General features: G+C 44.6%; 2 protein-coding genes across 5 annotated transcripts in view; both read right to left on the bottom strand.

Annotated features, from left to right (window-relative positions):
- LOC105695265 (sodium/potassium-transporting ATPase subunit alpha) overlaps positions 1–2962 on the bottom strand; it is an 83245-nt gene extending 80283 nt beyond the window's left edge. For 2 of the 4 annotated variants that reach the window (XM_012416671.1, XM_012416675.1), the window contains exon 1: positions 2596–2955. In XM_012416671.1, coding sequence (XP_012272094.1) covers positions 2596–2625 — 30 coding nt within the window. In that variant the 5' untranslated portion in view covers positions 2626–2955. Of the gene's footprint in view, positions 1–2595 lie in introns of all 4 variants that reach the window. The other 2 variants (XM_012416678.2, XM_012416672.1) reach the window with 2 other exon arrangements.
- A 4828-nt stretch (positions 2963–7790) lies between these two features.
- LOC105695395 (estradiol 17-beta-dehydrogenase 2) lies at positions 7791–11496 on the bottom strand. The gene is made up of 5 exons (XM_012416922.2): positions 11052–11496; positions 9861–10142; positions 9450–9755; positions 9144–9375; positions 7791–9072 (listed from the first exon to the last, which is right to left on the bottom strand). The coding sequence occupies exons 1-5, from the start codon at positions 11224–11226 to the stop codon at positions 8955–8957; spliced, it is 1113 nt and encodes a 370-aa protein (XP_012272345.1). The 5' UTR covers positions 11227–11496; the 3' UTR covers positions 7791–8954.
- Positions 11497–12402: the final 906 nt, after the last annotated feature.

Genomic DNA, 12402 nt, shown 5'->3' with positions numbered 1-12402 from the left:
GGGCCAGACTGAGGTGGTGAGGTTGAAGGTAAAACCGTGTATAATTCTTAGAAAGGGGTTAGAACGGGCGCAATCAAAGGGTTTGAGGTTTGTGAATTCGCCCGGTGGAGGGGTTAAGAGGGGCATGGAAGCAGTGAGGCCAACTGTGCGGTACACAGGGAACACGGAGTGCGGCCCCCTGACACACATTGACTCGTTAAAATAACGACATAATGGCTAATTTAGCGATAATAAGCGCGAACCGTATCGTTCAAATTAGCGTCGAAGGTGAGACCTTACGGTAGCGACTCGTGTGCAAGTCCACTGCCAATTCGGAGCTCTAGTCGTGGGGCGTCGGCGCCATCTGGCGGATGGCGCGCGAAGCTCGTGCTCCTCCGCGAAAGATCGGGCTACCGGTAATGAAGGTACCTGCCTGGCCGTTTACCTTGCGAACGAGGAAAATTAATAACATTCCTTTAGGGTTCCGCGTACCGATTTTCCGTACCAAATGAGTCACCATCCATGCGTTTTATTTCTAGTAAGATGCAAATATCCGCGCTGTCATGTTTGTCGCTCTTATCGATAGACGCCAGTCCCAAAGGGCTCGCCCGTTTTTCTCTCTTTAATCGCTGAGTGCATAAATGTATGCACGTCGGCATTCGTCGGAGTCGCTGAGGTTAAACAAAAAAAGTGAGAGAGGAGTAAAGGAAAACGGGCCGCCGGCTAAATGTCGAGGAAGGAAATTAATTTTCTCGCTGGGGAATTTCGTGAATTAGTTACGCACACATCTACCATCTCGATGCGAGGGAGGAACACGCGAGAGGGTATTTTTCCCACTGCAGCTTTTCTGATTGAAAGGATACCGCAAATTAATGAAATTTTAATTGCCTATTATTTCCTAGAACGTGACAGATTGGTTAAAATTACATGGTCTTCCAAAGCAACCCCGAAGGCCAGATTCATCTCAAAATAGTACGTTAAGATTGTCTGAAATTTTTACCGTTGTTACTAGTCTCCGGGAGAATGGGATTTCAATTTACTCTTAAAAAAAAAAATTCGGAATAGTATACAAACAATATGCAATTATATTTGCAATTATATTACAGAAGTACATAAAATAAGGGCGATTATGTATTCCTCCACCCACGTCGAACCTCCCTTAAGGGGTTAAACTGAGTGCACGAGAGAGGGCCAGAAAAGGAATTGGGATAATTTTGTAAGACCGTACCGCGAGAGATTCTCTTTTTACGGTGCAGTCATAAAAAAAAAATTCGGCGACATATCTCAAAAACTCTCGGGCAAACTGTACATTCAGAAGTGATATTATCCCGAGCCGAAGGACGAAGCCCTGCGAGGTACTCTCGTTTTCATTGTCACTGCCGGTCTCATGTCGATGGAAAGAGACCAATAACCGTAATGGACCAATATCCGCCTCCATGTCCATTCATGGCAGGAATGTTTCCCTTCCGTAAACAATACGGACCCCATAAGTCCGCAATCTCCGTTTCAAAGCTCGACGGCGTCCCCAGGGTCCTCTGGAAGTGGATATAACCGACGCTACGAACTTTGTTTTCGTTTCTTTCACAATTACAAAATGTACCGATTGCCTAACGGGAAGTTTAGGGCTGACAAGGTCGACGCCTTTGCGACTGGAAACTTTTCCTTTCGAATATTTCTCCCAACATCCTCCTAGCCTGACATGGTCCAAAGCATTAATTTCATTAATCACCCTCACCATTTCTCTGACACGATCAACAAATGCTAGGTTAATTGTGCGTACCCACCGGAAAGATCGAGAAATCCGACGCTTCACGGTCAGTTGCATAATTCCCAGTAGACAGTGTTCTTATTCCATGATTAGATTGCAGGTATCTAATTAGTTGTCAGTTAGCAGCTATCAACTGGCAACATTTTACTCAATCTGTATCCGGTAAAAAAGAAATATCAACAATCGTTTCCACTTCGAAGATATCCCTTGCGCCAATTTTCCCTGTCATATTCGTTACAGGTGGATTAAAACACATAGATATACGAAGTTTCAAATTAATCGGAGGTACGCGCTTTTCACCTGTCCGTAGTAAGAGTCATTTCGAATGCTAGTCAACCTCGTAAAAACATCGGCTCCTTGGGAGGAATTTATATCGCCAAGTGAATCATATGCATCGTGACCCCCACTCCCGTCCATAATCTCAAACACGCCAACCATCCGGCTAGTATTTCCTTTACTTCGTCAACTTCACCGTCTGCTCTTGGCCGGTATCGGAAACACACGCCTAGTGTATCTTTTTGCCCTTCCTTGACCGTGACAATTCCCCTAGGCCTACCCGAGGCGACAATGCCTAACAGGGCGTGGTTCCTGTTGAAACGAAATATTCCTATCCATACAGTTTCATCAGGGCGTCATTACATTCCAAGGAATCCCAATGAGTCCCCGTTAGTTCCTCAAGTTGCCGCAACTTCGCAGCGCCCGACGTTTCCTACGAATCACGTGACCAGCCTGGAATTTTTTCCAGTCGGGCCCAAAGAAAGTCCCCTCGAGCTTCGCCATCGCTTACCTCCTCCATTTCCCGTCCTCCTTCCTTGAATTAAAGAGACAGAGAGAGAAGTCGGACTCACCTCGGTCGCTAGGTTTCCCTTGATCGCCATCTTGTCAACAGTATGGCCGTCGGCCGGGTCCCCGTTGGCCTCTGCGAGTCGTGCTGGCACGGCACACCTTGCGTCTCCGTTCGAGACTCTTCTGGAGCAACGAACCTCTCGATAACGCGGCCCGGTCTCTACTACTTAGTGTCACGAAAAGATGACGCTCTCTCGCCTCGCCGTCTAACGTGGCATTCGGTGACGTCACGACGCGCAAACCTCGCGTCGGTTTACGTACTAGAGCCGAGTTTACGCGCCCGGCAAGCGGCCTCGGCGGGGCGCCGCTCTTGCCCCCTCTACGCAGTCTATGCCGATAGCGCGGCTGGGCATCAGCCGGGCTCTGGACTCGCCGGTCCCTTTCACTCGACTGCCTCGCGCGCTCTCGCTCGCTCTCGCGGCTGGCCGCATCGGTCCCTCTCTCTTGCTCCGAGGGGCCTCTCCCGGCGCGTCTTCACCTGCCGCTTCTCCTAAGCGCCGGCGAATCCTACCTATCAAGGGCTTACCGTTTACGTAACGTTCTCGTTAGACCCCTTGCGGATGATTTTTTAAGCTAGGTCTTTAGTTGCGGTTCGATCAAATTCCACGGCGACTCTCTTCGGATTTTCCGAAAACGCCCGAAATGGCACGACGTGGACACGAATGTAAACAAGATATCGGGTGACCTGGAATGCGAGCTCGCGTTGACTGGATTTCAAGAGGGGCGTTACAAGGACGGCAATGCTTGATTTAAAATGCTCAATTTTATGTACTTTGGGCTTGGATATTCATAGTCGATTTTTATCCTTCCTGATTATATCGCGCCTAATGTGGCATAATTCAAATAAATCGAGGCCGATGAACTTGTTCGAAACCGTGTCTTTTCATAAGTACACGATGAAGTGTACATTTCTTCCAGTCATTACGCTCCACGAAAATCACTGGTTTTAATGAAATTTTACCATAATATATTTTTGTTGAACGGCTAGACGTTTTATGTAGATAATGAGATACCTTAGAGTTCGATGTAAATTTCCAACTAACAAATACTGAAAGATAAATCGAGAACAACGTTCTGCGAGACCTTTATCTCGCTCTAATTACCGTTGCATCCATTCGTCTCTCGAGGGCCGTTATTCCGTCCGCAGTGTGCGACAAGGCTAAAAGGTCACCGCTAATTCAGACTGAATTAACCTCTTCGGTCACTTCTCGCCTCGGTGACCTTCGGCCGAGTCAGCGCACCGGCGAGACAAGTTTCCTCGATTTGAAACACCTAATAGCGAGGATTCCGTCCTCTGCTGAAGACCTCTCGAGCAATCGCAGATGTTGAGTGGACCGATTTGATTTACCCGCCTCGACGTTCGGCAGGGTAAAAAGACATGGCGTCCCCGTGGTGATATCGCTTTTTTGGTAACTTTCCGTAATAACGGATTTTCAGGGGTATATATACTTCCGAGGGGAACTATCGAACGTTCTCTTCGCCTGGAGACAAAAAGAAAGATGGCGGTGAGGTAAGGAACAGGAAGACGGCTCTCGGTAACTTCGGTAATGGTTTTGTTTTTTTCTTCCCAATTCACTTTACCGCCTCCGCGACTAAATCGGCGAGAGGGTTCCTTTTCGTCGTTTTTCCGCTCCTTCCCTCGGCCTGGTTCTCTCCTTCTGTAGGATAAGGTCCGTCCGGACGTTTCCGTCAGTACGGCGACCTCTGGGGGGGTTAGGTTGGGGCGGGGGCCGCCTCGGAAGGAAAACCCGGAGGAAAGGACAAGGCGGACGTGTCTTCGGGGAAGGAGCGAAACGCCGCATCCTACATTCCGCTCGCATATCGAGTTTAGGGAGTTCCTTGTTGCTCGTTCACCCGGCATTTATTTCAGTGCGGAATATTGCACGGGAGACGGTAACCGCGGAACTCGTTCGCCCTCGGCACCGTGGATTTATAAAATCGAAGGTAGTCGTCGTCGCCGTCTGCCTACGCCCCAGAGAGTGCGAGTCTCCCTAGGCCTTGGCAGTTCCATTAAGTTCGACCTCCGACGGGCCAAGAATGCCAAAGCGATGCCGATGAAAGCCTCTCGAACACCCGACTCTCCACGATACCTCCACGAAATTACTCCAATTGATATATCATTGCGTAAGACATTTTATAAATATATTACTCCGAAGATACTAGTCTGGAATAGTCAAAACGCAACGGCAGACGAAATCTCTACGGGCGCTCGATTATCCCGAGGAAAACCCTGGAGCAGAAGTTTTTCACAATTTTACAGGGCTCTCAGAATCTCCAGGAATATTTCGGAATTTTTTCTGTCAATTTTAAGGTACCCTGGAAGATACCACGAATTATATATCCACGGACGAGCAACCCTCAATTAACTCGATTGTCCTGACGAAAATGGGGAGATGGAATATTTCCAAACTTCTCTTTCGAAGGATTGCATAATTCTTTGGAGCTTTTAAGGTCCCCTGAATCGTTTAAAAAAAAAAGTGTTATTTACTAATGTTGAACTTATTATATGTTACTTCTTCATGTGCAAAAGTGGGATATTTTCAAACCGTGCTACGGATCAATGGACGTTGTCATTGTTGGCAAGTGCATCTAGGGAGGCATTCATGGAGTTGTAATCATGTTTTGACAACTGTATCGTGTCAAGTAGAAATGGGTCACGAATGTAATAGTAACGGCTGTGAATACCTTCTGCGTACGAGGCACTTCTTTTTAACGAATTTCATGACGTTCAGTTGCACGTCGCGATATACCCAGCCATCCATTTTCGGAGGCATCGACGTCATTGCGCGTCATTCAGCCATGACCGTTCGTAGTAGCTAGAACTAAAGGTTGCAGAAGCCCCAACAGGCTGAATATTTCAGGAGAAACATACCCGATCGTGTCGGGTAATCTCACGGGCACGGACCGATGTAATTGCGTCCCGCTTCTACGTCGAGATAGGTTTCAATTTTCCCCAGAGCGATCCTATTGAAAATTCATTATCGGCGCCGTCGATCCTATTCGCCTCCCTGGCGGAGTGGAATGTGTTCGTAGAAAACCGTAAGAAGATTAGCGGGATGGATTGCGGAGCGGGAATGATATGTAGCAATTTATTTACAATAACAAGGACCGATTAACTATAACTAACCGGATAAACGGAACAGCCGTCAATCTTCTTATTTTCCACATGTGTGTCTTTCGAACGCTGTAAAGTAGATTCCCGTCTATATTTTTGCTTGAAAAAAAATTCCGAGTGACTGTATGAATGTTAATAAATATATTGTAAAAATTTCAAGATGGGGAACTCTCATGGTTCGTCAGAGAAAATTCTGGAAGAAAGCGAAAAAACACAGCCGTCACGCGGCAAGCCTGCCATAAGCGGTGAGCTTAAAAAAATGAAGGAAGTACGAAGGAGACGTTTTTACATCATAAGTATCTGCTTTTGGAAATTCTGGAATAAACAGTGAAGTACCACTTATTCTGTTTTATAAATAGGTAGTAACATATTGAGTTGCCAAGTGTATCATTTGGCCGGGCTATTAGGAACAAACGAGATTTTACTTTACGTCCCTGTTATGAGGATCTGGTGAACGCTAACTTTTCTCATTGCTTGTTCTGCATCGGGGAATTGTTCTTCCTCTTCAAGTAGAGGAGGTTTAAGGGTAAGAATTTCGAATAACCGTGTAAGGAGTTCTTGTTCACGTAGAGCGTCTACTCGTACCCTGCGACACTAGAAGTCGTAAACCGAACTGCCGGGTCGATCGATGGGGATATGGGTCAGGCACACGCCCGAACCAGCCAGGATTTACCTCTCGCATTTCCACCCCTTTCCCCGTAAAAGAGGATCCACTCGCACGCATTATTACTTACTGTATGTCTGTCATCGCAAAAGAGCTCGTAAGACGAAGTAGGCATTTACCGGACCAATCGCGCAGGCTAAGCTCGACATGGCCGAATCGCGCTTTATGGTCGTCTCTTGTCGTCACTTCGACGCCGATCGGAAATCGAAATACCTTAAGGGGATCCGAAACTGAGCTGAAACTTTTAGCGAGCTTATCGATATTTCAGTTTCCCATCGTTCTCGACGTCGACGCACGAATCGCGATTCAAGTAAAATCTTACATTTTTGGCTGAATAATTATATAACGTTTAATAATCGGGGATTCAAAAATAGTTCCCTTAACTTGGACTTACAAGCATGTAGGTATGAAACATTTCCGTGTACTAAGATCGAAGAAGAGAAAGAATTTCGTCGATAATTTGCGCATTAAATAGTTACTTACTAAGATACTTGAGGAACCTCAGCGTTTCAGATTTTTCTTTTTCTTTTCTTTCAAGACAGAGGGGAATTCTTGGCGTTCTTTTTAGGTCGACCTGGAAATCGTTGCTTCTTTTTCTAAACCGACGTTTCGCTGTAAAAACTTTACTGCTACTTTGGAGCATCGTAAAAAGTGGTATTACGTACCAGACAGCACGGAGTTGCGAAGTAGTTCGTTGCTGTATCCAGGATCATTGGTTTTAATTAGACAATATTTCATAAGTATTTAAACATCTGCACTCTTTTTGTGGGTGCTTTAAATCTCCGATATTAATTTCGCCGAGCCGTGAAATGTAGGCATTAGATTCAGCGCATTGCAAATGAGATTATATTATACCTTCGAGTAATTTCAAGTTGTCTTGCAGATTCGATATGAATATAGATTCCGGAATGAATGCGGCATAAATTGCTACAAGTTAATAAAATAAATTCTCTAAGGACGCCTGCGCCGACGTTGGAAGGTCCAGCCTTCGAAATTCAGACCAATCCTGAATTTCAATCGATCCTTGCGTTCTTCGGGACGGCGAGAGTCCTTTTAATTAGGATTCCAGAGACACCCTCGGGATATTTCCGCAATTCCCCGAAGTTCTGAAGAATTCTTAGAGGCTTCCTGGAAATTCACAAGGGCTGGCACAGGACTCCTAATACAACCACAAACAAAATAAGAGTAAACGAAATATAATAGAATTGGGAAATATGACTTTTACAATCCCGCCCAGGACTCTGGTTCAGCTGCGAATTGTTACAAATCTTTGTATGATCTTAAGAATTCTTTGCTCCTCAGAGAGTTCTCTTCGATCACAAAGGGCCAGGAAAACGAGCACTTCGGATCCAGGTCTCCTGCATTGTTCCCCTCGTTACAACATTCTCGGTCAGTGGTTTCCTTCAGAAGTTCCCAAGACGAATCAACTTATCATTTATTTTCGGTTACTAAATGCACATAGTATTTTTTAAGACAAGACCGCCTGTATTAATTCGGTATTATTTTCAATACCGGCGATACAGTAGCACCAATGTGAAATGAAAGCGACATAAATGAAGAGTAATATTGTAATGCCATTAAAATCACTTAAACTATTTAGATTATAGAGGATATAGGATAAGTTAATAGAAGGAAGTGAACGCGGATATGTAAGAGTTAACGAGGTGCAACGATCCCTGAAAAGAGATCCTGATAATCGGTTTAGTTCGGTATCTGATCTTTAGAGTTAAGTTCCACGCTCTTAGAAGCCGTACAGCACGAGGCAATCTCGTACCCCATGTTGACGATCTCGAAGAAAGTTTCGATCTACGGAACAAACGACGAGGTCCATAGCCGGAGGGATGTTTCTTTTCCGTTTCTCCGAACAGTAGCTCGAAGGGTAGTTTCGAAATTATACCGGTCTTGGTGGAAAACACGAGGAAAATTATTTCCTTCTCACAATGTAGGTGCATACGTTTCAAGAATGACGAGTCTTAAAGTTCCTACATTAGCGAAGCAATCTTAACCTAAAGTCATTTAATATTATTGTCATTACCATTAAGAGCCCTATTAATATTATTCAGTTCAAAACTTATTATCTAAAAAAATTCTCCAACTCCTGCGTAATAATAGAAAATGTCAGTGTACATTTATAATTTCGATTTCGTAATATCTCCCTTGACTCTCATTAAAACAGATCTTAAATTGTCATCTTAATCGTACTAAAATCAATGTACTCATTCCGTCCATTTAAGTCATGCCCTACCCTACTTTAAAACGCTTATTTCGTTTTCAAGGTTACTATGGTAAAAGGATTAATATATAGGTCTGATCACGTCAAAGTCTCCCGCGAGAGATCTCGAGGAAGGAATTCCATTTTCGGAAATAATTAAAAAAAATGTTATCTGGTAACACCGTTCTTCGTAAATACTTCTGCGAGACTCGAAGTTTCAGGAAGGACCGAATCGGATGGGTTCTTCGGTGTCATTACCGAGTCCTGCGTATACGCACGTGATATATCGCAAACTTTGGTCAATATCGAATTCGATCCCTGAATCTTGAGTTCTTCGTATTTCGAAGAGCAGAAAGTCGAAGAGATGGTTTTACTTCTTTTCGGACCAACTTGGGAGCTGAACGAACCGCTCTACCAAGAGATCCCGAATTCGTGTCGGTGTGATCTTGAAGAGAGTGTAGTAGATCGTGTAAGTCCAGGGTTCGCATCTGCAATAAGTGACCTTTGAATTTAAGGGCCAGTAATTACCGAGGAATAATACGGAGCAAAATGCACGTACACGTAGGTAGCCGATGGGTATCTGTCGAGAAGAGCTGCCTGGAAAACCTTGTAGAAGTGGGCATCCTCGAGTTTTCGTGGGCCCACCTCTCGTGATAAGGACATCAGATATCGCGAGTACCTCTCGAAGTAGTTTCCATAGAAGGACCAGGCCTCCTTCGTCATTGCTGCCTTCATGGTATCGAAGTGCTTCGGTTGTTGGGCCATAATGTTACTCTCTTGTATAAAGGAGCCTAGAGATAAATTAACACCGGTACTTACAATCATGAAGGAAAACTCCCCTAGGTTTTTATGCATGCGTACTCACCAGGAACGAAGTTAACAGTGTCGACCCCGTATTTCTTCAGTTCTACTCGGAGAGAAATCAACCAGCTGGCAATGGCTGATTTCGTTGCTCCATAGATTGAGACTCCAGGCAAGGGTTGACTGCTACAATGGCTGCCCATGATAATAAGTCTGCCACTATGTGCTCTAATCAGAGGAATGAGTTCTTTGGTGATTCTCATGGTGCCTAAACAATTCACTTCCACCTGGTGTCTGATTTGCTCTTCCGTCAGCCACTCGAACTCTCCAAAGACCATAATTCCAGCATTATTAACCAGCGCTCTTAAACCTGAACAAACGAACAGAAGACTTGTTAGGTATCGATAAAAATAATTTACGAGAATTGAAAGAAAGTGTTTAACTTTTTTTGTTTTTTTTTTTAATCACGACTCACTTAAATCGTTCTGCTCGATAAGAGCGCGGACTTGCACGCCGAAACGTTGAACGCTCTCCTTGTTAGTAATGTCTAGTGGTAAAACATGGATGTCCTTTTTCCTCAGTTCTTCTGCACCTGGTCCGTCATGTTGAAGAACACTTGCAATCACCGTGCCCCCGAGAGATTTTATGAACAGAGCAAGGCTGTATCCTAAGCCAGAATCGCATCCAGTTATTACAACCGCCTGCTTAGATGTTAATTGATCTCGTTCCTTCATCAATTGGTACGTGAACAGGAAACCTGAAAAGTGAACACCTTGTAAAACCAAATTTAACTTACGTTAAAGCTACGCCCTGCCCAAGATCACAAACACTCTTTTTCAACAAGCATTTTAATATCTTCTTCGTCAATATTGTCACATTTAATCGATCCTTCTGAACATAGGAAACCAAACCCAGCGTTATGTCGAAACTTCCATTGTGCCACCAGATTAGCAATAAAATATTTCTCGAACTTCCCTGAATATTATTCGCGTATCTATATCGTCGATAAAACTTGCCCCGAAGTTATTCACCACTGCACTTTTATTCCGCACCTTGTGCATACATGGGTCGAATACTTCCGGGAGTGTCTCATCTCGGAATACAGAGCAAACTTCTCCGCGTTCCTTTTTCCGCTCCTCTATTTCCCCCTGTACATACTCTAGTCAGAATTACATACAATGTACCCTGAAACATCTACCACGCGGATCCGTTGTATCCGATACACCTCGCTTTTTGCTCTCACATACAGTTGATCAGGCCGACCTCGTCGAATGGCAACACGATCGCTGTTCCGGTAACCGGTGTCCCCGTCATCGCGTTTTCCGCTGATTTTGCACTAGTACGATATATATCACCCTAGAAGTCGCGGGACTTTTTGCCCAATCTATTTGAATCGTCGGAACGTTATGGAACACCCAGTATTATTTTCTTATCGATGGAAGGTCGTTATTACGGTACATCGTATCATTAGTTCTTGTAAATCCCTATATTATGGATCTACGGTGTACTATCATTTATCACGAAAATCCCTTTATTCCAGGATACCGATATCTTGTATATCATCATCTCATACGTATTTTATATCGACGTTGTACCCAGGCTAAAATAAAAATCCAGTCGACAATTCGTGCAATGGCAAAATGGACACACTAGCGTATACACTTACTTAGACATAATCCAACGAGAGCAACGGCCGAGAAGGGAATTCCGGTATCCCATAAATAGATGAGACCAAGGGTGCTGATCAACCCGACGAGGATGGAGATCCAGTGCCTCCTGGACCCGGTGTTCAAGTCACCTGGTCCACTCTGGTCAGCTGCTTCACGTGACTCGCCAGACATGACGACGTTCTCTCGCAGGGGTTGCCTTGGCCTTCAAATGGAAGTCCTCGAGAGGTCGTATACCTGGTGGTAAAAGGTAGGGCCCGCTTCGGGACTCTTGATTCTTGTTTCGGGACCGGTACGATTTGTTTTAGGAGTTTCGGCGAGTAACCCGAGTAACTAGCGCGATCCAGCGGGTCGACGCGATCTGAGAAAGGACGATGGGATCTGCTCGGGTTGGCTCACCTTTCCCCCTTCTTCATGGGACGAGCTGGCCACAAACCCGTCACGGAAGATACTGGTCGACACCTCGACAATCGACCTTGCGGGCCCTCAGGGCGAGAAACAAATCTTGGGGAGAAGTTTCAAATTCGAAACCATGTCCGATTGGTTTATCAACACACGGTTGATCTTGTCAGCGGTACCGAACGGCATTACCACCGTTGCTCGATAAGAGCTTAGGTATAAGAAAAGAAATTCTATTACAACTACTGTACCAATGTCGGTAAATTATTCTTGTTAAATGAGTCACACAAATGGTGAATCTGATCTTGTCAATGGTTGCATCCATGATCCTGCGCTAAAAATATTACAGTAGTGCAATTTGGAATGATAACATTAACTATACAGTGAAGTATGATAAGCATAATAATTTATTATCACGAGATTCATGTATTGGCGAGAGCGAAGCGTATCAATTACCTCAAATTTATGAAAAGTCCTCACGATTTCGAAAGTCTCGTTTACATATACTGCTGCTAAGGTGACAAAAATGTTTTGAGTAACTTTTCAATTAACATCTTGCCTTAGGACTCTCGCCCGTTCATAATAACGTGTAAAATACGTCTATTTGTCGAAAGATTTGTAAGGATAGGAGTCGGATGTCAGCGTTCCCTGTAAGAAAATGTAACTAATATTTCAAGTCTTGAAACTTTTATTATTCGGTACGTTATTGAAATTCAGTGAAATAACGTATGTAATCTTTAATGATGACGCCACACAGTGGGAATTTGGCGAGGGTCGAATATCCAATCGCCGAGTACTGATAGAAAAACGCAGGTCAATAATTCGAAACGAAAGACGAAGTGCGAGAGGACGGACGCCGAATATTTACTTCGAGCTATTCGTCCACATTATTCGGCATTAGGGAAATTTTCGCTCGGCATTCGCCGATTGCCGAATGCGTGGCTCCGCCTC

Source organism: Orussus abietinus, unplaced genomic scaffold (genome assembly GCF_000612105.2).
Source record: "Orussus abietinus isolate OABI.00-Male unplaced genomic scaffold, Oabi_2.0 scaffold147, whole genome shotgun sequence".
Lineage (NCBI taxonomy): Eukaryota > Metazoa > Arthropoda > Insecta > Hymenoptera > Orussidae > Orussus > Orussus abietinus.
The sequence above is the reverse complement of the archived record's forward strand: the minus strand, read 5'-3'. Positions and strand labels throughout refer to the sequence as shown.